At 40.0% G+C, this 27,603-nt stretch overlaps 3 protein-coding genes across 7 annotated transcripts in view; 2 read left to right on the top strand and 1 right to left on the bottom strand.

Annotated features, from left to right (window-relative positions):
- LOC104967280 (recQ-mediated genome instability protein 1-like) overlaps positions 1-3,339 on the top strand; it is a 26,711-nt gene extending 23,372 nt beyond the window's left edge. The window contains exons 4-6 of the mRNA XM_010796695.1: positions 625-814; positions 1,386-2,541; positions 2,710-3,339. Coding sequence (XP_010794997.1) covers positions 625-814; positions 1,386-2,541; positions 2,710-2,775 — 1,412 coding nt within the window. The 3' untranslated portion in view covers positions 2,776-3,339. The remainder of the gene's footprint in view (positions 1-624; positions 815-1,385; positions 2,542-2,709) is intronic.
- Positions 3,340-7,222: 3,883 nt separating this feature from the next.
- LOC104967279 (recQ-mediated genome instability protein 1) lies at positions 7,223-11,998 on the bottom strand. Its single transcript, XM_010796694.1, has 7 exons — positions 11,915-11,998; positions 11,200-11,573; positions 10,443-10,553; positions 9,270-9,419; positions 8,147-8,217; positions 7,747-7,870; positions 7,223-7,303 (listed from the first exon to the last, which is right to left on the bottom strand). Exons 2-7 carry the CDS (start codon positions 11,359-11,361, stop codon positions 7,223-7,225), a joined length of 699 nt encoding a protein of 232 aa, XP_010794996.1. The 5' UTR covers positions 11,362-11,573; positions 11,915-11,998.
- Positions 11,999-12,063: 65 nt separating this feature from the next.
- Positions 12,064-24,877, top strand: LOC104966900 (heterogeneous nuclear ribonucleoprotein K). Of its 5 annotated transcripts, none has more exons than XM_010796241.1 (17): positions 12,064-12,146; positions 13,121-13,194; positions 13,330-13,490; positions 13,944-14,041; positions 14,270-14,326; positions 15,267-15,310; positions 16,725-16,797; positions 17,356-17,463; positions 17,775-17,903; positions 18,223-18,557; positions 19,098-19,145; positions 20,759-20,798; positions 21,585-21,600; positions 22,068-22,100; positions 22,255-22,322; positions 22,631-22,800; positions 24,027-24,877. In XM_010796241.1, the coding sequence occupies exons 3-17, from the start codon at positions 13,433-13,435 to the stop codon at positions 24,055-24,057; spliced, it is 1,308 nt and encodes a 435-aa protein (XP_010794543.1). In that variant the 5' UTR covers positions 12,064-12,146; positions 13,121-13,194; positions 13,330-13,432; the 3' UTR covers positions 24,058-24,877. The 5 variants fall into 5 exon arrangements, with proteins under 5 accessions (XP_010794543.1, XP_010794541.1, XP_010794544.1 ...); XM_010796239.1 differs by having other exon boundaries at positions 17,350-17,463; XM_010796242.1 differs by lacking the exon at positions 24,027-24,877 and adding an exon at positions 23,756-24,005 and having other exon boundaries at positions 17,350-17,463.
- Positions 24,878-27,603: the final 2,726 nt, after the last annotated feature.

The raw sequence follows: 27,603 nt of genomic DNA, 5'->3' as shown, positions 1-27,603 counted from the left end.
AAACTGCCCCAGAACAGTGAAAAGGCCCAAAAAATAACAGCCAAGATACCTGAATTCATCTCGTTGGATGACCAGCCGTTATCTGTTACCTTTTTGTTCTCTTAATGCATTGCATAAAGATCGGATCGGGAAAAATCGGTATCGGCAGATTGTCAAAATCAAATGATCAGAATCGGATCGGGAGCAAAAAAAGGTGATCGGGACATCCCTATTCCTCACACATACACTCAATCTTTTCTCAGCTGCATCTCCGCCGATTTCTCCTCCCTGAGACGGTGGGACGCGGCGAGGCTGTGAGTCGGTGTGTGAGCAGTGCACACACACACAAACTCCCAGCCAGGCTGCGGGTGTGTGTGTTCAGGCTGTGTCTCGCTGTCTCGCAGACGGCCACTGGGTTCACAGGGAGGGGGGGGGCAGGAGTTCCAACAAGCCGTTTAGGACAGAGAGTGAATACACATATTATACAGAGATGCTGTATGAGAAACCAATGTGAGTTTGGAAAATTGCACAATGTAAATCTATCCTAGTAGACCTCAACAATGGAATTATGATCAGTAGAAATGGCCATGACATGGGACCTTTAACCTAATCATGATGTTTTGTCTCTTTTTGTTTCCTCTTTAGGTAACCAGGAAGTGGAGGACCTGGACTTCGATGACGCAGAGTTGTTGGCCACTCTGGAGGCCCAGGAGGAGGGGGGGAGGGCTCAGGGCGGTCCTGTTGGAGACAGTGGCTACGGGACGCTCAGTGAGACCTACATTCAGTCCTCCAGGAGCTCCTCAGTCAGGAGCCACGCCTCGACAGCCTCGTCCAGGTGGGAGGTTAACAATATAATATCTTGACATTCTATGCCTGAAACTCCTCTGTGTTGTTCATATACTTTGACATTTAGAATTTAAGCATAGTGTTTGTCTTAAAAAAAAAGAAGATCTGCATTTATCCTACAGCTACTTTGGGAAGCATTTCACACGTTGATTCAGCCTTCTTTGACGATCCATTCTGCATAGACAGAAATAATTTACAATACATTTAAATATAACGTCATCCTTTTGATTTGAGTGAAAGACAGTCATTTCCACCACAATTATGAAATAATATGAAAAACGAGCTGTCCAATTATTGTAGTTTAGTAGCTGTAATCAAAGATAAAACACAACAGTTAAGAGTGATTTCTGATCTAGGATCTTGGTACCCTTGTTTTAGAGCATGAGAGTATTCCATTTGTTCCCAAAAGACTCCTACCTCTTAAAATAGTCTGACCATATTTGTTTTTATGTATATGATCATTTATTATGACCTCTGCCTCAATGGCCCATCAACATTGTGAAAAACCCTTGGAATGCTTCACAAACTCAGTCTGACATTTTTTGGCTGGTCTGTTACAGAAGTGGTTTGAACCAGAGCAACAGAGGTGGTTCAGTCCAAGGTCGTCGCCAGGGTAACGAACACGAGGACTTTGACCTTTCAAATCAACCAGAGATCCCAGCTCACAACATGCCAGATGAAGACTTTCCCGACGAAGACTTTGACGATCTTCCTCTGGATGAGTTGGACGGTATGATTTTTCAAGAGAGTACAAACATTACTGCGCAGTCTGCCATCAGTCACAGGAGCACGCCACAGAACAACAACAACATACAAACAGGAAATCCTAACAGAGCAACAAACGCCCAAACTGCTCCGTACGATCAGCACACTTTGAATGACTCTGATTCACAAATTGGATCAAACAACTCCAGGTCCAACACACAGAAAAAAGACTATCAAGGCTTTGCTAAAAGAGCAGCAGCTTTCGAATCAGATTGTGTTGCTGACGATGAAAGTGATTTCATGGATGAAGAAATGGATTGCTTTCTTGCAGAGTTAGATACTGGGAGGTTAAATCAGCTCCCTGTCCATCAAGGACCTAGCAAACAAAGAGAGAGCTCTACCAACAAAACAGACACTGCAGGCTCCAGCTGTAGGATTACCAGCGCGTCATCAAGAAGTGTAAAAGAGTCTGCATTTGAGAGCTCACATAACACACCTCAAGTGCAAAATAACAGCTCAACCACTGCAGTAATTGATAGACTATCTGCTCGAACAGAACCTCAGAGTAATTCCTCAGCTCCTGCTCTCTCGCTGACCTCTCCACCTTTTACATATTTGTCTCTTCTTGAAGAGATGATGTCCCAACCTCAACATCCCCCCACAGAGATCCGAGTCAAGGCTTTCATTGTGACTCTCTTGGGAAAACTGAGCAGCACCAACGGTTTTTGGCGCGTCTGTGCCACAATATCCGACGGAACAGGGTACATGGACGTGGAACTGTCCAACGAGGTTTTGACGGGCCTGCTGGGCTTCTCGGTGGCGGAGAAGGGGGCTCTGAAGCGTGACCCAGCCCGGAGAGGGGAGCTGGACCACGGAATGAGGAGGTGTCAGGAGGAGCTGGTGGACATGTGCAGTGTTATGACCATCGTGCTCGGGCCAGACGGAGGAAAAGCTGTCGTGACCAGGGCCGACCCCGTCAACGAGAAGGTGGTCCATCAGCTGGAGCAGAGGGTGAGGGACGGGAGGAAATAGACATGAGGGGAAGTGGGGGCGATAATGAGAAAATTACAGGCAGGGGAGAAGTTTATTGCCCTTAAGCAAAGATGAAAAATTGCAAATATATGCATCGCCTTGAAAATTCTCCCTCAGGTAATGAAGCTAAGGTGGGTTTTTTTTTAGGATTGGTATTCAACCTGCCCTTCTGCTGCGGATTTGGAGAGCAGGATGTGTGAACTGGATGTCTGACGATCAGCATCCATCGTGTTGCAATGCATCCATCTGCTATATGTAAATGTAACATCCTGTCATTTGTCAGTAGATGGTTTCATTTATCTATTTAAAGATCTGGCACGGCATCACTCCCAAAGATAACCGATACATAATATCTACACTAAATGTTAATGATCGGTTGTAAACATATTAGTTGAAACTCCCTAATTGTATTTAAACTATAACTATGTGAGGAGGAGAGCGGAGCAAGTGAGAGGAGAGAAGGGAGCGGGGGGAGAAAATAAGTCATGTTCTGATTGCTGTAATGAATTTCTAGCCTTTGCATCCATTCAGTACATTCATTACTTCTGACTGAAAAATGATTGAATATCCAAGGGCAGCACGGGTCTTCAATAAAGCCCACCGGAGGAGAAAGAGAGGAAAGGGAGATAATAAGGAGAGACCATGAGCTTCAATGATATGTGTTTATTGTAGAGCATTATGTATATATATCGCACAAATGTGATATCCTGCCTGTTTTAACTGTATATTGATATAAATTGTTCTGAAGGTTTTATAATTTTATTTTACACTGACTAATAAAACATGCTTGAAACAAAAGCTTGTTGCTAATTTTATCTTTTCATTTCTCCTTGTCAAATGAGCATTATATTCAAGATGAAAAACATGAAAAATCAATCACTGGGTGAGTAGCAGTGTTTCATTTGATTTATAATAGTCTTAAGTGTACCATTGGGATGTGCAACATTTAAACACACATATACATAATTAAAAGCAGTATTATCTGGTCTTGCAGCTCTTTAGAGGTGTCAGACATGTCTCTTTAAGATGAAACATCTCAACAATTTGTACTCCTCATTCATTTGTTCTTGTCTGCCATCATACAATATAATTAGGTGTCTCTCACACATTAATTTCCTCAGTGTGAAAATGAGGAAAACACAGGCTAATAAAGGTACCACAGAGAATGTATGTTAGTACATGCATGTGTGTGTGTGTGTACGTGCAGGAGGGCTCATATGTGTTTGTTATTGTCTCAAGGCACTGTGTGCACTTCCATTCAGGTAGCTGGTCTAGCTTCATTAAGGCTAATCAGGCTGAGCGTCTAAATGAAGACCCTGCTATGCATGTCGATAACCTGTTATGTGCTAATGAGGCTGGGGGTGATGATGAAGGAGGGGGAGAAGCAACCCATAGGGTTACACGAGGAATAAATATTGGGTGGTAGATTAAATGAAAGAAGGGGGGTTGTTGTCTCAGTGATCAAACCTCAGTATTTCACTGTATGCTTTCAACTAGTAAATATATATACATAACTGTGTACACCTTTGACTAAAATACATTTCTTAATTATGCGTTCCCTTTTTAACGTGTTCAATGTATGTGTAGTCTGGTTAAAATGTAAGCCAGAGAAGAAATGAGAGAAGAATCAAAAATACTACGCAGTGAATGATAGAAGTCATGCTGGACATATAAGAGTAATAATATAATACGAAAGTATCGCTATTGTTAATGTCAGAAACAGCTCTTTTAAGTATGATGGTTTATTGATCTATTATTGGCCAAGAGAAAGCTAAAATAAGGTTTGAATAAAATATAAAAAGTAAATTGAATAAAGCATAAACATTTAAATGTAGATTTAAAAAAAGTATATTGTTTTTAGTTTGCTTATGAAGAATATAAATTAGATTGACATTACATAAAAAAAAAAAAAAATGTAATACTTAACATCTCAAGAACACCCAGGTGAGATTTGTCAAAGTTTAACAGCTGTATCATTTCATAGGACTAATAAACAATTGAGTATCAGATAAGATTATATATAACATGATGATATAATTTGCATCTGCCCAAGTAGTTTCGTAATATTTCCAGTTACTGCTTCTTTTTTTATAAAAAATTATATATATACAGTATTTTAACTCTGAGAGCACTGTTAAGTTGCATATTCAGATTTGACATTAAACCATATAAGCTATTAAAATATTTGTTAAAAAGTATTTAGCATTAACACTACCTCGAACATTATTACCAATAAAATGCTTACCTTCTAAAGGTTATATCTATGATAATTATCCATACAAATAACATGTCTAACAATATAGAACGTGGTCAGGATTTTTAAAAATAGCTTTACAGGAGGTAGATTTTCTTAAAGTACAACATTTTGTATTTACTGAATGGAAGGATCTGAGTACCTCCACCACTGCATATATATTGAGAATAAAGACTTTCAGGACTTCCAGTAAATTACCAAGACGGAAGAGGGCAAGGAACAAATACAGTACCGAGGACACGGTCCAACTATTATTTTCTCAGAGATCTTTTACGAAGCTTATGACCTTCATCATTTCCTCCCAAATGTATTACATGTGCACTGAAGGTTGACTTTTTAAAAGATGGTAATGCAGCGGCACATGACAAATGACATATTTCCGAAGCAGCATGAGAAAGTGCTTGACCACACTAATAGCTTTCCATTTGCGATATTATTTCCTCTCTGTTGTGTCTCAGTCCGGAGTGGTAGCAAGGAGAAAAAAATATGTTATTATTTCCCTGTGAGTTTGGAAGTACCTTTCCAAATTGTAATAACAGTCGAGTGGAGGAGGCTGAGTCAGGAGGGACTCACGGGAGACAGAGCACTGTGCTAATTTCTATAATGCTCATATACAGCTGCACTGTCCCTATTTGTTCATTACAAATATCAATGAAAAAAAGTATATGAGCAATCCTAATACCCCTCCTGATGCAGCAGATGTCATTTTCTTTGCCCTATTACATTTAGTAATGAAAAATCCACTTGGACAACTCAACCTCTCTTTTAGGCCTCCATCAAAATGAGCAAATGGTTTCTCTTCATGGCAAAAACATACCTCTTTAAGTGTGTGTGTGTGTGTGTGTGTGTGTGTGTGTGTGTGTGTGTGTGTGTGTGTGTGTGTGTGTGTGTGTGTGTGTGTGTGTGTGTGTGTGTGTGTGTGTGTGTGTGTGAGGATGTGAATCATTAAAGGAAAAGAAAATGATAAGTAATTCGGACTTGGGAAACACTACCTTCCTACTTCGTTCTGGCTCATCTGGATGGATGGAGGGGATGATTATCATGGTTTGAAAATAAATGAAGAAAGGACCCATTTCTGCTAATTTACTTTTCAGGGGCTTCTTGTCTTATTCGAGAAAAGTTTTTGCAGTCATGCATTTTCTATAATAAAGCCAAAATAAAACTTTAATATCTCTACTTATAGATTTACTAATAAGACAACATATATTCATTATTATTAATATAATCTAATAACTTCAGCCATCACTTAATAATCATTTGAGATTCTTCCAAACGAGTACATGAGTGTTAAAATGTCCTAAAATCAAAGTACCAAGAGTAAGCCTAGAATAGCCCATTTCTGAATAATATACAATATGATTATTTATAAATTATTTATGAATGAATGTGTATGTGCAACATTTTAACTTTGCAGGTGAGGTGATAATGGTGGAGCTCATTTAACTCTCTGTATGGGTCTTTAATGAAGTCTGAAGATGACAAATGCCAAATGGCCTTTAAGGTCCTTACACACCAAACTGACACCGAAGAACACCAAAGAACCCGTCCCGACCATACAGTCTATGGTCCCGACGGAACGTCGCTTCACGTCTCCTGCGTCTTGGCCATGTTTCGCACTGGAACACACCGCAAAGACTTCAGCCGACGGCCAAGTTGCATGTATGAACTGCGCATGCGTGAGTGGCAATAACTCTCCTTACTAGCAGGCGGCGGTAGTGTGTATTCGTCATTCAAAAGAGGCAACAACCGGAAGACAGACTGAGTGATAACCGAGAGAAGAAGAACAGACTGCGTGATATAAACAAACAACAAATTGCGTGTTCCATTTTCACTCTACAGCGAGAAGCTCATTGTTACGATTATTGTGTTATGTCACGTTTTGTCTTGTTTTTTTGTNATCAAAATATCCATTCTGTATTTTAAAGGTCCCATGTCATGCTTTTCCGGCCCTTTACATGCATAAAAACCTTCATAACACACAAGGGGACGGGTAATAACCGGAAAAGCATGACATGGGACCTTTAAAATACAGAATGGATATTTTGATGTGATAGCTTGCAGTGTTTGAAGCGGGTGGTCTTAACACAGTTGTTGTATTGACAAGCGTGGATATTGGTCAGCACTTTAGGTATATCCAAACTAACCAAAAATCACAAAAAAAATACAAACTCACCAATCTAGGCAGCAACTCGTATGTACTATGAGGTCAAAATGACTGTTTTTATCAATGGGGTCCAGTAGCTTTAAAGAGACCATAGCTAATCTACTTTAGGTAATGCACTGACTATAGAAAATTATCTTATACAACCTAACTTAAACAATCTAAATGATCCTAGGCTGAGAAACCAGGCATCCATTACCATTCTTAAACAAGTATTATATTATATACAATCTGAATTGTTAAAGTTAATTGAATATACCTTGTTGTGGTGCTGGCTCCTGCTGCTGCTCCTCAGGAACTCTCAGCGTCCGACACAGCACCTTGCCCTGTCGGTAACAAAATATATATTATTAAATAATATACACTGCTGTACAAGAATTTCGGGGAATTTGACTTTAACTCTGCTTCAGTAGCTGTACAAAACAGGAACTTTGGACATAATCACTAAACAGGCGGTTAGGTCCAAATAGTCTCAAAGTAAGTAAAACAAATTAAGACGTGAACATTACATTAGATTACATTACATGTCACTTGTTAGACGCTTTTATCCAAAGCGACTTACATACATTCAGTACTGTGGACAATCCCCACAGGAGCAATTTGGGGTGAAGTGTCTTGCCCAGGGACACAACGAAATGCTGACTGCAGTGGGACTCGAACTTGCTATCATCTGATTCGAGGATCAGCGCACTAGCCCACTGAGCCACACCCTCCCTGAAGCCATGAACTGGCTTATATCTGCTTTGACAGACAGACAGCAACAGTTTACCTGTGTATTCCTCTCCACCAGGTCCTCTACTTCCCCACCCAGGACCTTTATGTTGGACGGCCCCAACAGAAGCATCCCAAGTCTGCAAACCATCTTCCCCTGCAGCTGCAGCTTCACACCAGGTCTGAGGGTCAGAAGAAAAAGCAATCCGATATAAACTATTTTTTAAAAATATGTTACAAAAAGGTTTTTTTAAACTAATCGTGTTTTCTTTTTTCCTTGAGAAACTGGCAGTGACGTAGCAGTGATTTTCGATTTCAGGAAATGAACATTTCAAATAACAACTAAATATGTAACAAAGGTTGTTCCGTTTCCTTTAGCTTCCATAGGTTTGAATACATTTATTGTTTTAAAAGAAGGACACCAGAATGCAGGTAAATTAGCTCGGATTGATTCTTACCTGAGAGCTGTGCTGAGTGCAGGGATGGACTGATACTCCATTGCCTCCAAGCTCTGCACTCCATCAGTCACCTGTACAACAGAGACAGAGAATTTGAGCAGGAGCAACCGTACAGGGAAAGTATGACAGATTTACTCAAGAATTCAAGACATACTCAAGAACATATGACAAAAAGCATTTTACCTGTGAAGGCAGTTACTGTAATACTGTACATGTAAATCACAATTACAGTAGGGTGTTTAGCTGCTAAACCGTCCAAAACTTTACTGCTGGTTCGAACCTAGACTGAGGGAATTTCTAAATAGAGGTTTTCCTTTATATTATAAATGCTGGTTGGCCTGAGCTTTCCAAAATTCAAAGCTGGTCAAAGCTTATCTGGACACATCTGCTTCATTACGCTTGCTTTTGACAGTGATTCTAGTGCATTTAAAATGCTATGGGTCTTTGCCCCCATGAGTCCTAGAATTGAGAGACTTTGGATATCGGAGAAAGAAAAAAGAAAAGAAGAAAGGCATTGCAACGTTTCTTAGCAACGCGAAGACTATTCTTGAGAAACCAAAGAGCAGTGACAAGTGTATTACTTAAGGTGAAAATTACAGTCCTTATATTCCAGCAATTTACTCTTTCATATTCTACCACTGATTGGACCTGTCCACTCTCATTCAGTTAGGAAGAGAAGCAGAAGTCCACATTATTCTACCCGAACTAGCACTTAAAAGAAAATCCTGGCTATAGAATATGGTTGGACAGTTGATTGAGCATAATTGCACACACTGGTAAATAGTGTTACTTTGTATTTGTTATACTTTAGTCCCAACCAGTTTGAGCACAATGGTAAAAAAAAAGGCTGTACAATAGTTTTGCTTTCAGACTACAACATCTTCATCTTGAGAGGCTAAAAAAAACATTGTTCAGCCCATTTTGCTTAAAAAATAAATAAATGATCAAAATACTTGGCCATATTTTCCCTGACCGATTAATCTGTGGAGCATCTCAATATCACATATTCTATTTATGACAGGTAATCCAACTGTTTGGGGGCATTCACTTACAAAGAAATACATTTCCAATTCAAAGGGAACATTTTTTTTAATAACTTCTTTATTTCAGACATGCCTCTGACCTGCAACAGTAGCATGCGTGTTGGCCTGGCTTCCCAGGGCCTCTGGGTGGCCTGTGTGACAGCAGACACGTCGTCGTTGGCAACATCTGAGCCCTTCCACTTCTGCAGCTGACCGTACGCAGGCTGACCGATGTCCAGTAATGAGTCAACCTAACACAGAGTGGTACCAATGGTAACATTAACCTTTCGCTGCATATACATTTCTTAAAAATATACTGAACTGCTTGACACAGTCCCATAACAGCATAAATCATATACAGTACTGTTCTGGAGATTTTTTAATTGCTATTCTTCTTTGTGAGTGCTACATGTATCCTGTGGCTCCTCTCATTTTGTCTACGGTACCAACTTACATGTAATTACTCAGTCTCAGGGTTTCCACTTTTAATTTTCTATAGAAAGGAAAAGTGGAATCCTGTAGTGCTTTCTTATAATATCGACTGTACTCCAATCCTTTTTTCCCCTATAATTGCACAATAGCATTTTTCTTGCTGTGTGCTTTTGTCTTTTTGTTACTCAGTTCTATTGGATTTCGGGCAATATTAAATAATCACTTCATGATTATTTTGGCCAGAAGAATTCATCTTTACGATATGTTTGCTATATCAACAAAAAAATTGAAAAATAAAATAGTAATGATAATTATTTCAGTCAGTTAATATTTAATTTGGTTTATTGTGAGATTTTTCTATTATTTCCCAAAAGACTAACACTGAAAACAGGAGTGTAGAGAGAGTCTGTAACCACCACGACTGTACAAAAGATTACAAACAGAACATATTTCAAAAAGGACACTGGATATGTATATACACTATATTATCATTTATGTGATTATTATGATATCAATATTACATTATTTTAAATATCACAGTTATTGTCAATACAAATAAATCTCAACAGCTATTGGCTTATAATCTGGATCACGATAAAGCAAAAGGGAAATATTAAGACTTATTTTATCATAAAGCAACACATTGCTTCAACCACCTTTTTTAAGATAAAAAGCAAAACCAACAGCAAACAAACTAAATAAGTGAATCATAACGTTTTGGCTCCATGAAACAAATAGATGGAAACATTCCGGTAATTTTCTTTTTTCAGTGTGGACTTATATTTGTGCTGTGGCATGATATGAAATACGGAAAATTAAATATATGATCAACAAGTCAGTACCTGGACACAGAAGGTGCCGCTGAGTTCGGTCTTCTGGGCCTGGGAGAGACTCTCCGGGAGGACCGGGTGGCCCAGGTCCCTCAGGTCTGTCAGCAGCCACTGGTCCAGCGCCTAAGATTTCATATCATGCAGTGAGGAACAGGAGGGTTTAAATTGTGAGCAAATCTGTCATTCACAGCAAGTACATCTTCTACTCTTAAGATCTATTTTATAACACTCTAAATTATTTTTATTGTTTTGTAATACTTTTAAAGCTTAGAGCATGATCTTCTTGCACTTTCGACCATCTGCTCTAAGGTTAAATCAGTATTTTTTCCCATTTCTGCAGGAAAAATTACTTAAACGATAAATAAAAAAATCTATAATAGTTGCAGACGTTTTTACTTCTGTCAAATAATTGCTAAATCTCCTGAAAACACTGAATGAATACAGCAGAAATATCAGCTGCCGGTTAGACACTACACCAACACAAGTTACGTTGACTGGGAAGGGGTTAGAGCTTATCAACCAGGAGTCAGTGCATGAGAAAGACCAGGAGGAGATTCATCATGACCAAATGCCAGAGACCATATCCCACCCCACTTCATTTACAAGCACCTGTTATTATGTGATCCTGTCAAGTCCCATACTTGAATGGCGTCTTCAGAACTGTAATGTGATGTAATGTAACTGAACTATCTCAATATCAACAGAGCAGACTGTGGACTCATTATTTTGCATTCAGCTGCACATTAACACATTGAGACATCCTGCATACCTGCTGATTGATTTGCTGCTGTGACAGACGACCTGCTCCTCCAGCCTCCTCCTGCAGCCACTCCACGCAGGCCTCCAGCCAGGCAAAGGGCACCTGAACGTGCCAGGAGGAGCGCAGCCAGGCTTGGGTAGAATGTACCACTGCCTGGACCTCAGGGGCCATCTTCTTTACTTTTGTGTGTATATGACAAGACCAATTTGAGATAATTTCCTCTCTGTTGCTTCTAATTATATAAAGACAGTTACGTTATTTCTATTCAATTGCATTTATCAGTAATGATTCTCCCACAGAGCACACGTTATCAATAACCCATTTTTCAATAAACAAGTAATGGTTCAAATGTCATATATTGTAATTAATGTCACGTCCAGGTACTGTGAAGGGGGAGAACAAAATATAGAGTGAGAATTAGGGATAGCATGCAACAGAATAATAACAAATACAACAACATAATACCAAATAAGTTAATGTTAAAGTAATAGTTGTAGACGTTGCATGAGACATGGATGTAGCCTCTTCCACGAAGTGTTGTGGAAAGCTGCCAAGGCGCCAAAGTTGACTATTTATTTAGTAGTGTTTGCGCACATTAGCTTTGTGCCCATACAACATGACCATAGAAGCTCAGATATTAAACAGTAGTTGATTACAAATAACATGTGTTCCTCTAAAATTACTTAGACATAACCTAAAAGTATCATTGTTGATCAGATCATACCTTATAAATAGGAGTTACTTGAGCAACCAGACTGAAATTCACGGATGTAACAGCACACGGAAATACGGCTTGGAAACGCCTCTTATCTTGTGACCGACGTTTATTCTAGCCAATTGTGACTCTCGGCTGCTTGAGTGGCGTTTTTCTCCGCCAATCGGCACATTTTACCAAAAACCTGTAGATCCAGGTTCGGTAGAGAAGGAAAGGGGACGACTGAGGTGTTGCTCTGCAGGTTTGTGTTTTGACGATGTTTTCATTTGTCTGAACCCAATGTTGTTGAAGTGCACAGGAACTATATAAAGAAACACACATTTAGTGGTGTCTTTGGTCCTTGTTTTGTGTCTGATGCAACGCTGCCTACTTAGCTGGCCCGGCTAACGTTAGCTCCCGTTGTGCACAACCGAAATGATGGCAACATGGCGAAATGAGCTAGCAGCTAGCTTGAGTGGGCACGGGCTGGTCTTTGTATTAATCAAGTTCTCATTTTTTAGTGACTAAACCTCGATAGATAAGAGATATAAACGACACTATGCAGTTTAAGTATATAGTTACGAGTCTTGAATAAGTGAACGTTTGACATTTAGGGGAATTGCTCGATGAAATCAACACGACGAAGCGCGTAGCTAAAATAGCTAGCAACGACAGGATTTAGCCAACGGTCGAAAGGTTAGCTTCAGATGAGCTAAGGTAACGTTAGCTCACTTTCAGTTTTTTAAATCATCAAAAGTAGTACAGTTATTTACCTAAGGTCCGGTCCCAGTTTCTAACTGTCACGTTGCATTGATGGCTACTGATGATTCGCCCAACATGTTATTTCCTGATACAAATGCAGTTATATACATAGTGAGGTTATTTGGATATCTAAGATTTGTACTATTCTCTCATCACTGGCTGATCGACTCGTCTCTTGACTGTAGCACGCGTAGCAGACACCATTAACTCGAAAACAATGCGCAATATTAGTTTCTCTGCACCCAAATACTATGAATATCACGACGCGATACTGTTATAATAATAATAATAATAAGTGTGTCACTTCAATTAATAATAGTCCTACACGATTGCTTTGTTAGTCAAACATCAATCCAAGTGATTCAAACATAGGGAAGGTTTAATGCATATATGATTATAATTGTTCTGTTGCAGACCTTACAAGCCTTTTCATATTACATGTAGTATTTCAACTAGCCTCTCCCTCTCCGACAGGTCGCAGCAGCTGTTTGGTCCTTGCTTATTTAGTTCCGCCTTTCAACACGCCCTTGTCCCTGTAATAAATATCGGTGAGTTGCGAGTTTTATGCCAGTTTTTCTCCCTCGTTTTCCTCGCTAACTTATCTCGAGTTCTCGAATAACCGGATCTCCTGCACATAGCCAGAATTGTCTTAATTATGTTCTCCCCTTTCACAATGCTTACAGACTACCACAGCCTACTGGGGCCAGTTTTCTGCTTCTCTCTCCCTGCTGCTGCCTGTTCTCCGGACAGAGGTGCCCACGCCATCTCCTTTGCTGTCAGAAGACCATGGAGACAGAAATTGAACAGCAAGAGGATTCTTCATTCGGCAACACTGAGACCAACGGTATAACACTTGACATATTTACTCTGTTACTAATGTTTTTTGAGAGGTTTTACAAATGTATCTACTTCTGAAATGTCAGTTTACCATGTAATGAAATTATATGAATGACAGTGTCCTAGCAGCTGATTACTTACAGCTCAGTTTTAATATTGCAAGTTATGTATGATTTTAAATGTTTCACTCTAGGCTTATATTTAATTATCTGTGTGAAAACGACTTCATGTGTTTTCTTTTTTTAAAAACGTTGTCTTTCGATTTTCCAGACCAAGTCTTAAGATTTTGTTCTTCGCTGCTATTTGTGGCCTTTTTGATTATTTCATTGTATCTTGTGTGTGTGTGTGTGTGTGTGTGTGTGTGTGTGTGTGTGTGTGTGTGTGTGTGTGTGTGTGTGTGTGTGTGTGTGTGTGTGTGTGTGTGTGTGTGTGTGTGTGTGTGTGTGTCTCCCTATGCCAGGTAAGCGCCCTGCTGAGGATGCAGAGGATCAGAAATCATTCAAGCGCTCCAGGAACTCTGACGAGATGGTAGAGCTTCGCATCCTCCTGCAGAGCAAAGTAAATTAACTCTCCTTTGATTTAACATGTTTGAGGTCCCTTTCTATGTTGCGCCAATCTAAAAAGACTGCCGATTTCTTATACTCCATTTTGTATTATTTTCTTTTTGTTTCCCGGTACACATCTTTGCCGTTTTGAATAATTTATTTCAACTGGCTTTACTATAGTTTATATTGTTTTCTTTCATATTATGTCTCCAGTTTTTGTAAGTATTCTTTGTGATTTCAGAATGCAGGAGCTGTAATTGGGAAGGGTGGCAAAAACATCAAAGCCCTTCGTACAGACGTGAGTATATTTTATGCATTTCATACACCTTGAACATTATTTAGAATATTCATTTTGTTTGCTTTTTTTATCTCTTCAATGTTGTTCAGCCTTCTAAAACATTGTTTTAATTCAAACCACTTACCCTTGATAGCTGTTTACAATCTAGTTTTGTTTTTTGCAATATTTTATTCTGTGTTAACAAAGGGTGTGGTTGGCTGGTGCCTGTGTTAAGATTAGTCCTCAGCTCATGAAGAATTCTGACAACCTTTTGGGGTTGTTTTTATCTTTTTATTCCCATATGATCCTCGTGATTACCTCAGCTAAACTGGCCCTTGGCACCAAAGTCATGTCCGTTTGTTTCTCCATATAGATCATTAATTCTAACAATGCTGTTGTAGCAACAATGATGCTCTTGTTAATTTAAATGTATTAGCACAGTGCGGTGTTCATGATGTCACCAACAGCTCCAGCTAATACCTTTTTAAGAAGTGTTAAGGCAAACTGATCAATTCTTAATTCATTGAAATGTCATTGCCTCTTTTTCTAGCCCTCCACAATTTGTTCTACCCCTCTCTCTCACTATCTCTGGTCTATTCCCCAACATTGAACTTATCATGTTCTTAATATGCCATTACCCATTTTCCAATGTCACCTTTTCTCCTTTTCTCTCTTTGACAAACCAATCTCTGAGAGAATCAAATAAAAGTCACATTTGAACAGTGTAGAGCCTGTATATTAAAAATGTATTCCTCTTCCCTCTTCCCTCTCCCTTGTTTATTATGTTGACTTTTGCCCACTTCCTCCTCTGTTGCCCATGTTCTGGATGGCCCCTCCTGCGCCCGCCCACCTGACACCCTGGTTGGCCCTGTCCATAATCGTGCCCTGTCCCTAAATGGGCGCCTTACTTGATTGACATCTGTGCTCGAATGGCCCTGGCCCCTGCCCATTCCACGCCCAGTACAATGCCAGTGTGTCAGTCCCAGACAGCAGTGGGCCTGAGCGGTATGTCCCTAAGCTCCTCCCTCTCACTGCCTGACTACAGGTCAAACAAACAACAAGAGATGAATTATAAATAGTCATCCTGCCTCTGTCAAATCACTGTATTTTAATCTACCTGTTCTTTTAAGTATTTTAGCCTAAGTCAAAATGCCTTAATGCGTTCATGTCCAAATCTGCCTGTAAAAGCCATGTCAACATCCTTTTTGAATGTCATTTTTAAAGTCACGTCTCAACATTGAAGCTTAGGCTGGTGTTGTCGGGGTTTTTCCACAATCTGCCACTGTCTTTTTAAATCTTTGCCTTAATCTGTGCAATATGTCTGTTTTGTTTTTTTCTGTTTAAATTTTCATTGATGATTATCTATCCTCCTACCTTTCGCGTTTTCACCTCCTTCCCCCCTCAGAATGGATATACTGGTGTTCTTGTTTTTTAGTTGTTAGTTTTACCTGCTTCTCGCACCATCCCATTCTTTCCTTGAGATGCCCTCATACTGATAGACTCACGTTGTCCATCCATTCTAAAACGCATCAAACAAGCTAGGATTCATGTTGTGTGTGTCTTTCCTTTCTTCTGCTTCATCTGAACGTTGTTATTGACTGCTGGAGCTATTGAACATCAGATAATCCCCCCGTCCCACTCATCCCTGCATTCTTGGTGTTATGTTTATCGCTTCTCCCATCCCCATAAAAAAAAAAAACCTCAGTGGTGGCAGACTTCATTTTCCATGGTATAATCTGCTGTGTTACCCTCACTAAGCTGTCTAGCATTCTACTTCCATGTGCAAACTGCACTTAAGTTCTCCTTGATTAGTAAATTCATTGTTTATTTTATTATGTCACTAGGTGGGTGCAGACAACACAATTCTAATTCATATTTGCTGGCCAAATTTAAGAGTCCACCTTGATAAAAGTGACAGACAGGGTTCTTTTGGTCCCTGTCGTCACAATCTCTCCAAGTTGTGTTTGGCACCTTATTGTAGGTTTTTCTAGTCAAACTATTTGTGGTGTGCATCCACCAAACTGTGCTTTAGGACTTTAGAGTTCTTTCTAGCACCTTTGGTGCTTTTTCCTGCCAGATCCTCCTCAGACTTCCCCCTCCCACGTCTTGGTCACCAAATGCAGTCACTTTTCTTTGGGTCCCTTTTTATTTAGCCTTTTTTCTTCCTTTCTCTGGACAAACATTATTTGGGATACAAGCTTTAATTCAGTTACAGTGACCTTGAAAAGTTTAGAATACACTGGATCTCAACAGTTCATTTATCGGTGTTAGTCTCAGTAATGAGTTGGTTAAATGGGGTGTCATTAATTATTATTGCAAAAAAGGGTTGACACGAATTCTCTAATCTGAAATGTTGTTCCCTCCCCCCCGGGATGTCTTGCTGGCACCCCCAATCCCGTCCTTTCTGTGAATTCTGAAGCATCCTGAGCATCAGTGCCGACATCGATACAGTTGGAGAAATCCTGCTTAAGATTATCCCGACGCTGGAAGAGGTGAGGACTGGTTGAACTTGTTTTCTCTCTGCTCGTGTCCTATTCAACCTAATAAACCTTTTTATTTGGAAGTGAAAACAAATTTGGATATTTACAATGATCAGAAAGGTATGCCTTTTAAATGTGCTTTGTGTTACAGAGATGCTTTTCTAGTTCAAAAGTAATACTTTTTTTACATTTTACTGTAGCAGTTTTGTCATTTGGACATTTTTAACCTCTATTTTCACGTGCAGATAAGTGGTTTAGTTGGGATGGACTGCGCTAATTTAAATGCTGGCAATAACACTGTTGCCATGTGCTGTATATAAAATTATTGTTGGAGAGAAGAAAAAATACATGAAGGCTTAAAATGAATCTTTTTTTTTTTAAACAATTCCAAGATTTTCTGTCACCAGGGTTTTTTCGCACATTATATAAAGAATGGTAATACCTTCTTATTTTAATCTTCTATAAATTACCTTGCCATTATATGCCTCCTTTTTATAACTCTAAGGAACTTTGAGTATGTGATTAATTGTACCCAACAATTAACATGCTAAACGTTCTGCTCAGTACCAGCAGTACAATGGGATGGATTTCGACTGCGAGCTACGCCTGTTGATCCACCAGAGCCTGGCTGGCTCCATCATCGGAGTGAAGGGAGCCAAGATCAAGGAGCTCAGAGAGGTATGTTGATAAAAAGGAGCAATGTTTCACAAATAAATAAATTGCAAAGCCCATTACAGGCTAAATGTGTGGGTTATGTACAGCATTATTGATGCCAGTTTTTCAATTGTATCAAGAAAATAATGAATAGATTTTTATAGAATGGATTTTTTCTTCTCTTAATCGTTTGTTTCCTTGTTTTTTTTTCTCGTGTACTTTATTACTTTACATATTTGAATGATGTTAAAATAACCATAAAATAAAGCCGTATAGTGTTGAGGCTTTCTCTTTTTCTGTGACCCCAATGTGTGGCTGTATCTGTGCCTTTGCAGAACACAAAGACCAGCATCAAGCTGTTTCAGGAGTGTTGTCCTCAGTCGACAGACCGGGTGGTGCTGGTCGGCGGTAAAACAGAGAGAGTGGTGGAGTGTATCAAGACCATGCTGGAGCTCATTGCTGAGGTATGTATCTTTTAACGTGGCAGAGACCTTTTTGTGATTTGTATGCATTGAAGAATTGCGACATATTGAATCATTCTTTGTGGTTGGATAAGTAAAATGTAGCCTAGTGTTGGACCCTTGAATTTATAAGCAAACCGTTAATCACCGTGTCATGCTCGACTGATACATTTGTAATTAATATTTTAGTTGCCTCTGCAACAGAACATTCAATTCAATTGTAGTTTCTGGTTAGGAATAATAGTATAGGCGTTAAGAGACGCATCTCATCACACCGTTATTATTGTAAATTCCAACTAGTGGATCTCCCTTTGTCCTTTAGGCTCCCATAAAGGGCCGTGCACAGCCCTACGACCCCAACTTCTACGACGAAACATATGAATATGGCGGTTTCACCGTGGTGTTTGAAGAGAGGGGTGGCGGTCGTAGGCTCATGGGGGGGTTCCCCATGCGGGGGGGCAGATCCAGCGGTGGAGACCGTGGATTTGACCGAATGCCCTCTAGCAGAGGTGGACGTGGACCCATGCCTCCCGCCCGCCGAGAATACGAGGAGATGAGCCCTCGCCGAGGACCACCACCACCCCCCCACCCCAGTAGGGTTGGCAGGGGAAGTGGCCGTGGACGCAACATGCCCATGGGACACCCACACAGAGGAGGGTAAGACATCAGAAGTCTTTTGCTGCTCTCTGTTGTTTTCCTACTTCGCTTTGTCTTTGATCTATGCACCAACAGTCCGCCCAAAGCGATTCCACTTAATCAAATGAGTTTGTCAAACTTAAAGATAAATCTCTCATTACACATGGTCATATTTTATGTCAGATAATAATAGATATACAATCTTGTACAACCGATTTATTTTACTAAACACTTAAGTTCCAAGTAACTGCATGATCCCCTCATCAGTTTAAAGTTGATAGTCCTTTGATGTTTAAAATAATCTGTTCTTCTTATAGAGAGCTTGGTGCCTCCTGCATCTGAATATAAAAGCTAAATCCTTCTTCAGGTTCTTATTTTTCATTCAGGGGCACTGTCCACAGCTTCTAATTCAGAGGATAAACTGATTCCAGTATTCTGCATGTTATCAAGAGTCAAACTACCCCTCTAGAAACATTTGTATCATGGTTATCATTCCATTAATTGTATGTGCTCATCACTGTGTGTCTGGGTGTGTTTTTCCCATCTCCATCTTGTCCACAGAGAAGAACGTTACTATGACTCGTACCGTGGCTCTGATGAAAGGTCAAAGTAAGTCTCTGTCCACAAACCTTCGCTTCAACCTCCTTATTTATCTGAAAAGGGATACTTTGACATTTCGATAATCTGTCATTTGTTTGTTGCAAAATAACGGTAGGTCCTCTGTAATGGTCATTTACTGAAGCAAATATTTCTCATAAATGGCTGTTGCTTCCTATAGAGTAGTATTTCACCCTTTTGTCTTGTGAGCAAAGAGTAATTTACTAACGCTAACATGGGTACAGCATTTTTCCATTCACAAATACCTTACAATAATGATTACAATTCAAGTTGTAAGTGTTGAGGTATTCCTACATGACCCATATGTTTTCTTCCTTTTTTACTTTATTGTTGCATTTTGTTGAATATGCCTGGTTATCCCCTTCCTATCATAGCTCATGAGGAAATAACACTCTGTTTAATCCTGCCTGTCATTACTTGCTCTCGGTACTAATTATGGCCCTACAAAGATCTATGGTTCTCCTGTCTGTTTGCCTGTAGTGTTTTAGCCTGCATCAGACCCATACCCTGATCCCCATCCACCTGTTCACTCCACCTTTTTCAGAGTGCTTTGCAGGCAACTGCAGTGATGTTATATGACCTCCTCTTTTCTGTGTTAATAACTCATCCACTCGGCTATCCCTTCCCAGTTTTTCCCAGGTTTAGAAAAAGTGCTTGTGGTGGTGTGTGAAGGTCATGTGCTAATGTGAAGCTGACATATAGATGTGAAGCAAGAGTCCCCTGCAAAAAGGCATGCTTTCACAATGAGACTTCATTATAGAGAAGTCATTTTTCTACATGTACAATGGGAAGCTCTCCACTCCTCGAAACAAGAATAATACCATCCTTACCTGACCTTGGTTTAGTGTCTACTATCCACATTGAGAGGAATAGGATAACATTGATATAAAACAAAAAAAGACTGTTCATGCTTGTAAGACTCTAGATTATAATGGGTTTATTTCCGTCATGTATTTTGAGTCATCATAGCTAAGGACACCAATGTGTAATAAAAAATTGGTTGGGCTGAAACCAAATCAGCAGAAAACACTATTCCTCCTATTTTATTTTAACATTTACCAAGCGACGTTATGTTTCACATAGTAGTGACTCATTTATCTGACACTCGGCAACGCCTAATTCGGCGCGAACGCAGCCAAATACTGTTAAGAAAAAGCATCACGCAACATGAAGTTAATTTGAGCCCATAGTTAGACATGAAAGTAACATCCACGCATTTACCTTCTTAGCTACAGCAAGACTACAAAATAAATCCGAACACATTTCCTCAGCTAATTCCCTAATTTGAGCTCCGCAATAGTGGGGAAAAAGCAGCAGCCCTTGGCTGTCATCATCATCACCACCACCACCTGTCACTTCTCTCACCATAACACTGTCAGAGCTGTTCCTGTTACTGTGTGGGAAGATTGCTGAGAGGAAATGTGTTTACACTGTAATCTTGCTCAGCGTGTGTGTGCAGTTTGACCTAGACCAGACATTTCCTTTGGAAGGTTGTCAAGCTTTTTTTATAATCATTTTTCTGTTTCTTTCCAACCAACCCCCCCCCATCTCTCTCTGTCTCTCTGCCCCCACTCCCTCTCTATATGACACTCTTTCATCAACAGTGACAGAAGAGGCAGACCGGATCGCTACAGTGATAACATGGTTAGTGACCCTTTGCTAAATGCATGCAGCTCTGGTTCTAGCAGCTCTGGTTCTAGCATCTCATTTAGGCGCCAGCGTCCTCAAGCTTGGACACTGGTTGTTCCTACAACCAGACAATATGCTGTGATTGTCCTTTGTGTTGTAATCATAATAGTGGTTTATTGAAAATACACCCATAGCTAGTCCCTATATGCAAGAGCACACACTCAATCTGACCCCGGCCATTTATCCAAGCTAGTTTTTGCATTTGGTGTTCAACATCCCACCAAATGACCATAATCACTACAACCGGAGACACCCTGTAAAAATCAGCCATAATTGCCCTCTTACTGTGTACTTTTCACGGCCAGCCTGTTTTTCCTGCAAAGAGAGGGAGGATGTTGGGGGTGGGGGTGGCCATGGTTGGTTGCTAGGCAATAATAACGCTTTGTTGACAGACTGGAAGGGCTCTCTCCCGCTCTCTCTCTTTCTGCCTCTGAGAGCTGGCAGGATACTGCCTGCCGTTGCTCGGCAACAGCTTTTTGAATTGCCTGTTGCCTTGGTGACAGCAGCAGCTGAATAGCAGGTGAAAATGGGGGCTGATGGAGAGACTGGGAGGGAGGGAAGGAGGAGGAGGAGTTATGGATAAAAACTGGGTGGCTTTTAGTTGAGTCTACTCCATGGACGAGGATGCTGCATCATCCACATTTGTGCTTACAATCCTCCATTCATCTGGGATCTGTAAAAAGGTGAAAGACTTGACTATACCGAATGTAACATGTTCGTGTTTGCTTTTGTTTTTCACAGAGTGGAGGAGGATATGGTGAGTACTAAGCCTCGTGTTTATTCTGTTGTTATATCAATGTGGGTTCAAGGTTTTTAATGCATCTTAGTATGCTGCAAATTATTTTATTTTCAATTTGTATTGTAGTGTCTATTTTGTCTGAATGTTGTTTTCATAGAGAAAATAACAAAAGCCTTACAGTGACCACATAGCTAGAAGGACATTGCAGCTCACACTAGGTCATCATGGCTATTGGACTGTAAAAATATTGGTATTTTCATTTTAACTTCAGTTAAATGACATTTTACCTAAAGTATTGCTGTTTACATTGCATGCCAGAGCTAATTATTTACCAGTTTTCTTGAAAGATCTTTGAAAATGTATTGTGAGCAACATCTTACTATTGAAATTTGTTATTTGTTTACACATTTCCCAGAAAGAAGAAAAACGTAATGTCTTAATGTTTATACTGAGTTAATGTTTTTAATACTTTATCTTCTGCTCAGACAACAGTTCATCATGGGATAGCTACCAGTCAGGTGAGTCTTTCCTATCAATCGCTGAGCCATGTGTGATAATGCTTGCAGCCGAGCATTGATTTTTAGTGCACTTTTTACTTTCCCTCTGTTTCTACACCCCTCTTTTTCCTGTGTGTGTGCTTTGGTCCTCACCCCTCCTCCCTCTTGCCATCAGGTGGACGTGGCTCCTATAATGAAATGGGTGGCCCCGTCATTACCACACAAGTGACGATCCCAAAAGATGTGAGTAAATAAACGCATCAAATTGGCACACTGAGTAAAAACCCTACACTGTCACATGTGATCATGTTATGTGTGTTCTCTCATTATCCTCATATCATTTACGTGTAGTCATTTATTTCATAGCCAATTATTTGTGCATCACATGGCCCCATTAGTCCTGTTATCTGCCTCATATTTACTAATCCTTCAGTGTAATTAACAAAAATAATTTGAGATGTTTTATTATTCATTGTTTCACATTTACACAGTAGAACCACATATGATTTCCCAGTGCCTCACATACTCTTTTCTCCCCCCCGCCCCAACAGCTGGCTGGCTCTATCATTGGTAAGGGAGGCCAGCGGATCAAACAGATCCGCCATGAGTCAGGAGCCTCCATCAAGATCGATGAGCCTCTGGAAGGCTCTGAGGACAGAATAATCACCATTACTGGCACCCAGGATCAGATCCAGAACGCTCAGTACCTTCTTCAGAACAGGCAAGTTCTGACACAGTCGTATGGATAACATTGACATCCGTCTTATTAGAGGTAGAAATTCCTGATTAGCACCCCAGTCTTAGTTCAACAAGTGCAATCCTTTCAAAACCTCTAACATTGTCCTTTGGGGTCTAAATCAGTCCTGAGCTCACATCTGTTAGGTTGCATCCTAAGAAGTTAGGGGATACAACCCATCTTAGGAGGTGCAGCCTTCCTCTTTCTGCTGAAATTAACTATTGATATGTTAAGGATGATTTCTCTCTTTACCCTCAACTTCTTTAAAAATAACAATCTATAAAAAATATATTTGTGATTAATATTGAGAATGCATAAATGTTTTTTTTCAAAAATTGCATTGCAATACTAGTTAACCCACATTTTGTTGGGTTATGCATTTATGTTGCCTGCTGTCTCTTCTCCACTAACCCCCTTCCTTTCTTTCCCATGCAACCTGCAACTAGTTCAAACCTGCCTCTTGCATGAAATGGCTGTGAATGAGTTGGCAAACTCAATTGTACATATTTCATTTATTTTTTAAAAAGGGTAAATGTGATGGACATGTTTCTGTTGCATTTGTCCGTTTGAATTGAATGGATACGATAAAAAATAAACAACAGTATGTTTGTTTGCCATCAAAGCCGTTTCAATGTGAAGCAGGGAGTGGATTGATTCTTCCCCTGGCTGCTGCTGTGTGGAAGACTAGTGATTTTGTTGTTTTTAGTTAGATCAACCAACAACAAATCACAGTCTGCCAAATAGCACGGGCTCCTCCTCTTCTGTCTCCCTTGGCAACCAGTAGGCACGTATAATACACACCACTTCCTTGTTGATGCTATCCAAGCTTAGCCCGAATGCTAATACAGCTGTAGACCTGCCGCCGCTTTCTCATGAGTAGTGTAGTGTTGCCATGGTAACTAACCCTGCCTCCCTCTTCCTTCCTCCCCTCCCTCTTCAGTGTGCTGCTTGGACACAAGGACTAACCACACCCCTCTTTTTCCTCCTCCTCTTTCTCGCTCACCGTCAGCCACGTATTTCACATCTCCCCGCCCGTCTTCCTCCCTGCCTGTCTTTCTCACCTGCAGTCTGTCTCCCCCCTGCTCCGCCTCCCCATCCGTTTCCTCCCGAGACTTCATCCTATATAGCTGTATATTTACACTGTCATCAACCTGTGAATTGCAATTTACTTCTCGTGTATTTTATTTATTTTTCCACTCTTTTTATTTCAGTGTGAAGCAGTACTCTGGTCATTTGCTGTAGACCCAGGAGACTCAGATTGAAGCAGACTCAGATTGCCCCCTCCCCCCCCTCAACCTTTCTGCCCCTGTCCAACCCCTTCAGACTATTATTCTGGATTGTGGGTGTCTTTTTTGAATTTTATTTTTATATTTTTTAATGAAATAAATGTCCAACATTCCTGTGCATAAAAGAAAATGTAGATGTTCTGCATTTTAATAGTATAGTCCATTAGTTTAACAGATACAGTTTGATTTTTTTTTCTAACACACATCTATCAAAAATATTCTTCAGTCTCCTGACAGACAAAAAATGAACATAACTTTTTATTTGTGGATGTTTTTGATCTCTCTGACATGTATATGTATGTTTGTGTCTCTGGTATAAATCTGTTCTGTGTGTGTGCACGCATGCTTGCGTGTGTGGGTTGGGTGTGCTTTCTCCTGTCTATATCAGTCCCTTCACACACAGTTGTATCACATTACTACTCTGTGAAACCTGCAGAATGTAAGATCCTGTTTTTTCCCAAACTGAACCATTTGTTCCGTTTTTTAGAGATGTGACTCTTGTCACAAGACACAGGACAGTCTTGACTAATTTGTAAGAAAATAAATGGTAGTTGTGTGATGAAACAAATCGGAATAATTGGACTAGCTCCTCAAAAAGGAAACTTGTAGCTAGAATTTGTTTTGCATTTTATTAAAGAATTGACAAATGATATTGAACGTATCTATTTTGTCCCTGCATTTTCCTGTGCTCTACGCTTGTTTGCTGTCCATGCTCTAGACTTCACATTGTTCAATTGTAAAATGAATAAAGAAGGTGCCACTTTTTACTCAATCAATTTGCATTTTTAATGAGCTTTCTTATTAATCTTGTTTGTGCAAAATCATTCCAGCTGTATCAGTTTTCTGTGCACATATGGCTTAAAGCTAAAAACGTACGTGGTTGTTGTTATAGGCGAGAGTCCATCTGCCGTTGCATTTGTTTTTGTACTTAAAACTACGACTATCAATAATTTTTATTATCTGTTTATCTCTATAAAAATGTTTTGGACAAAGTGATTTACAAAAAACATGTCTGCAAAAAGGTCAAGGTGCCTTCTGCAAAATGCTTTGTCCAAAACCAACATAGGCCTACTGTATAAGAAAAACCAGCGGCAACACTTTACATTACATTAGCTGGAATCTGCAAATGTTTGACAAATCTACATACACATGTATTTCATTTATTCTATAATCCGTTATAAAAAAAATGGTCACCGATCTTTTTCTCAGTCGACCAATCCAGTGCAACATCTTGAAAACCTGACAACCACGTGGTAGGTGGCAACATATACTTCAAACAATGTTAAATGGGTTGTTACTCGATTGATAGCATCGCCAAAAGTTTACCATTCACGGCGTTAACCGACCTAGAACATTTATAATATGGTATTTGTACTGGTTCCGCCCCATGGGACCTTATTTCTTCGGGAAAATTATGTAATGAAGTCAATGGGGAGAGAGATTATCTTTCGATCTCGTTGCCACGAATTACACAGGCTATGATGTGTGTCAATCAAAAAAGTCACAGTTTGTCGTAAAACTGTTGAAATATAAGACTATGAAAAATACGCAACGAGAAAGACTACAAATCCCAGTCGCGTAAGTGATGTCATTGTTTTCCTCCACTAAATATAAGAGATTGATACAAATAAGTTTTAACAAGATGCCTGTGTGCTTTGTACCAGGTTGTAATCATACCAGCAATGGATCTTGCTCGTTCTTTCGCTTCCTGTCTGATGAAAGGTCCAGGAGTGAAAGGGTCAAGTTAGCTACCTAGCTAGTAGCAAGCACGTTAGTTAGCATTACAGGCTTAGCCTTGTAATTTATATTAGCCTTAACATGAAGTAACATTAAGTAACCCAAAATGTTAAACAGTAAGAGTAGTAGTCATATTTCGTGAACCCTTTGAAGAGTAGGCCTACTGTCACACCGTTGTGATCATTCTACAATACACCGTTTAAGCCCGAATGCCCCCTGTGGAGAAATGCTAATGCTACATTAGCATCGGCGATCTTTTCTACCTGATGTGCTATCTGCACAAATGGTTAACATTGAACAGGGCCGGTCCTAGACTTTTGGGGGCCCTAAGAGAGCTTTGGCTTGGGGCCCCCCTCACTCTAGCGCGTTCTCACTACACACAACACGGAACCAACTTTTGTCTTATGATGTTAGTATAAGCACACATATTGTATAAATAAGCATGTAAACACCGTGGTCCTAACCTCCTCCAGGGGGGTCCGGGGGCATGCTCCCCCGGGAAGATTTTTTTTTAAATATTGAAGTTAAAAGCATCAATCTGGTGCACTTTGAGAGCAAAATTAAGAGATCTATAAATACATCTCTCAACACCCATATGAAACAGAACTGCAAACAGATTTTTCTTTATGGATATTTTACAAATCACTCCCCTTTTAAACTGTATTCTTGTTTTGTCATATAGTATTTCATAACTGTTTTTCATTTATTCTCTCTGGCTGTCCATCTCATAATGTTCACTTAAAACTAGCTGTCAATAGGAATATCATTCAGAAGAATTATAATTTCTTGCATAAATCTGTCACAAAAAGAGGTTGCAAATTTAAATTCAGGTGTTGTTATGGCAACGTCAGTGGCCAAACAGCCACATTTACTGCCGCAAATACGTTCAAACATGCTGTGACAGTAAAGCAGTGGCAACAATGCCACCATTTCAGCTGACTTTTTCTCAGAAATACTGTCACATAACATCCATATATTTCAGTGCTAGGTTGATGCTTAGCTAAGCTAACTATGAAACACTTTAACTGACAGGACTCAGGATCAACTGTATACTGTAAGTTAGCTTCTAGCTTCATGTCGAACAGTAAGTCAACATTTTTCTTTGAAATCACCAGGTTACGCTAAAAAACATAACATTTAGATTGTATGAAAAAGTGTTTATTTAATATATCTGGCTAGCTATAGCTACTTGCTAACAGTTTAGCTTACCCCCGCGATTCAAAGTAACGTCAACGTAGCTGTAATTTATGCTTTGCTTACATGTTCGCATAACTTGTAAGTTTACTGACATTTACATACCTTGTTCACCTGGCTCAGGTGGTGGATCTGGGGTTGTTGTGTGAGCCACCACTTGAGAATTACCGTCTTTTTTATAAAAAAAAAGTCTATTGTCCATCTTCAGAAACTCCGCGTCCGCGGCTGACAGTTTAACGTTTAAACTGTCACAGAGGAGAGGTACGTACCTGTCAGCCAATAAAACACGTTTATTTCCGTGCAACTCTCTGATTGGTCTGGTGGTGTCTTGCCTCTGTTGCATTCACTGAACAAGGGAAATTACATTTCTGCCGTCCTCTAAAGTACGGTTAATTATTGAGCGACAATTTGTCCGGGGCTAAAGAAAAAACATCCGGACATCCATGGGCGACGCCCATGGCCTAACCTCGCAGAGGGGGCCTCACCTCGCGGAGGGAGCCTCATCCGAAGCGCAAATGCGGCCCACCTTTATGCGCCTATGTTGCGCAATTACTGTAAGTGCGCCACTGTT

The sequence above is a fragment of the Notothenia coriiceps genome, unplaced genomic scaffold (assembly GCF_000735185.1).
Source record: "Notothenia coriiceps isolate Sejong01 unplaced genomic scaffold, NC01 NC01_scaffold00037250, whole genome shotgun sequence".
NCBI lineage: Eukaryota > Metazoa > Chordata > Actinopteri > Perciformes > Nototheniidae > Notothenia > Notothenia coriiceps.
Note: the sequence above shows the minus strand (reverse complement) of the source record. Positions and strands in the feature narration are given on the sequence as shown.

What these genes read in the sequence shown, in the direction of transcription:
- LOC104967279 (XM_010796694.1), bottom strand. Translation starts at nt 11,361, where the DNA reads ATGGCCCCTGAGGTCCAGGCAGTGGTACATTCTACCCAAGCCTGGCTG. An exon ending in GCGGCACCTTCTGTGTCCAG is followed by an intron (nt 9,420 to 10,442) that starts GTACTGACTTGT and finishes ACTCTGTGTTAG; the next exon opens with GTTGACTCATTACTGGACAT. An exon ending in TGGTGGAGAGGAATACACAG is followed by an intron (nt 7,304 to 7,746) that starts GTAAACTGTTGC and finishes TGTTACCGACAG; the next exon opens with GGCAAGGTGCTGTGTCGGAC.
- LOC104966900 (XM_010796239.1), top strand. Translation starts at nt 13,433, where the DNA reads ATGGAGACAGAAATTGAACAGCAAGAGGATTCTTCATTCGGCAACACT. An exon ending in GACAGCAGTGGGCCTGAGCG is followed by an intron (nt 15,311 to 16,724) that starts GTATGTCCCTAA and finishes TGAATTCTGAAG; the next exon opens with CATCCTGAGCATCAGTGCCG. An exon ending in TGCTGGAGCTCATTGCTGAG is followed by an intron (nt 17,904 to 18,222) that starts GTATGTATCTTT and finishes TTTGTCCTTTAG; the next exon opens with GCTCCCATAAAGGGCCGTGC.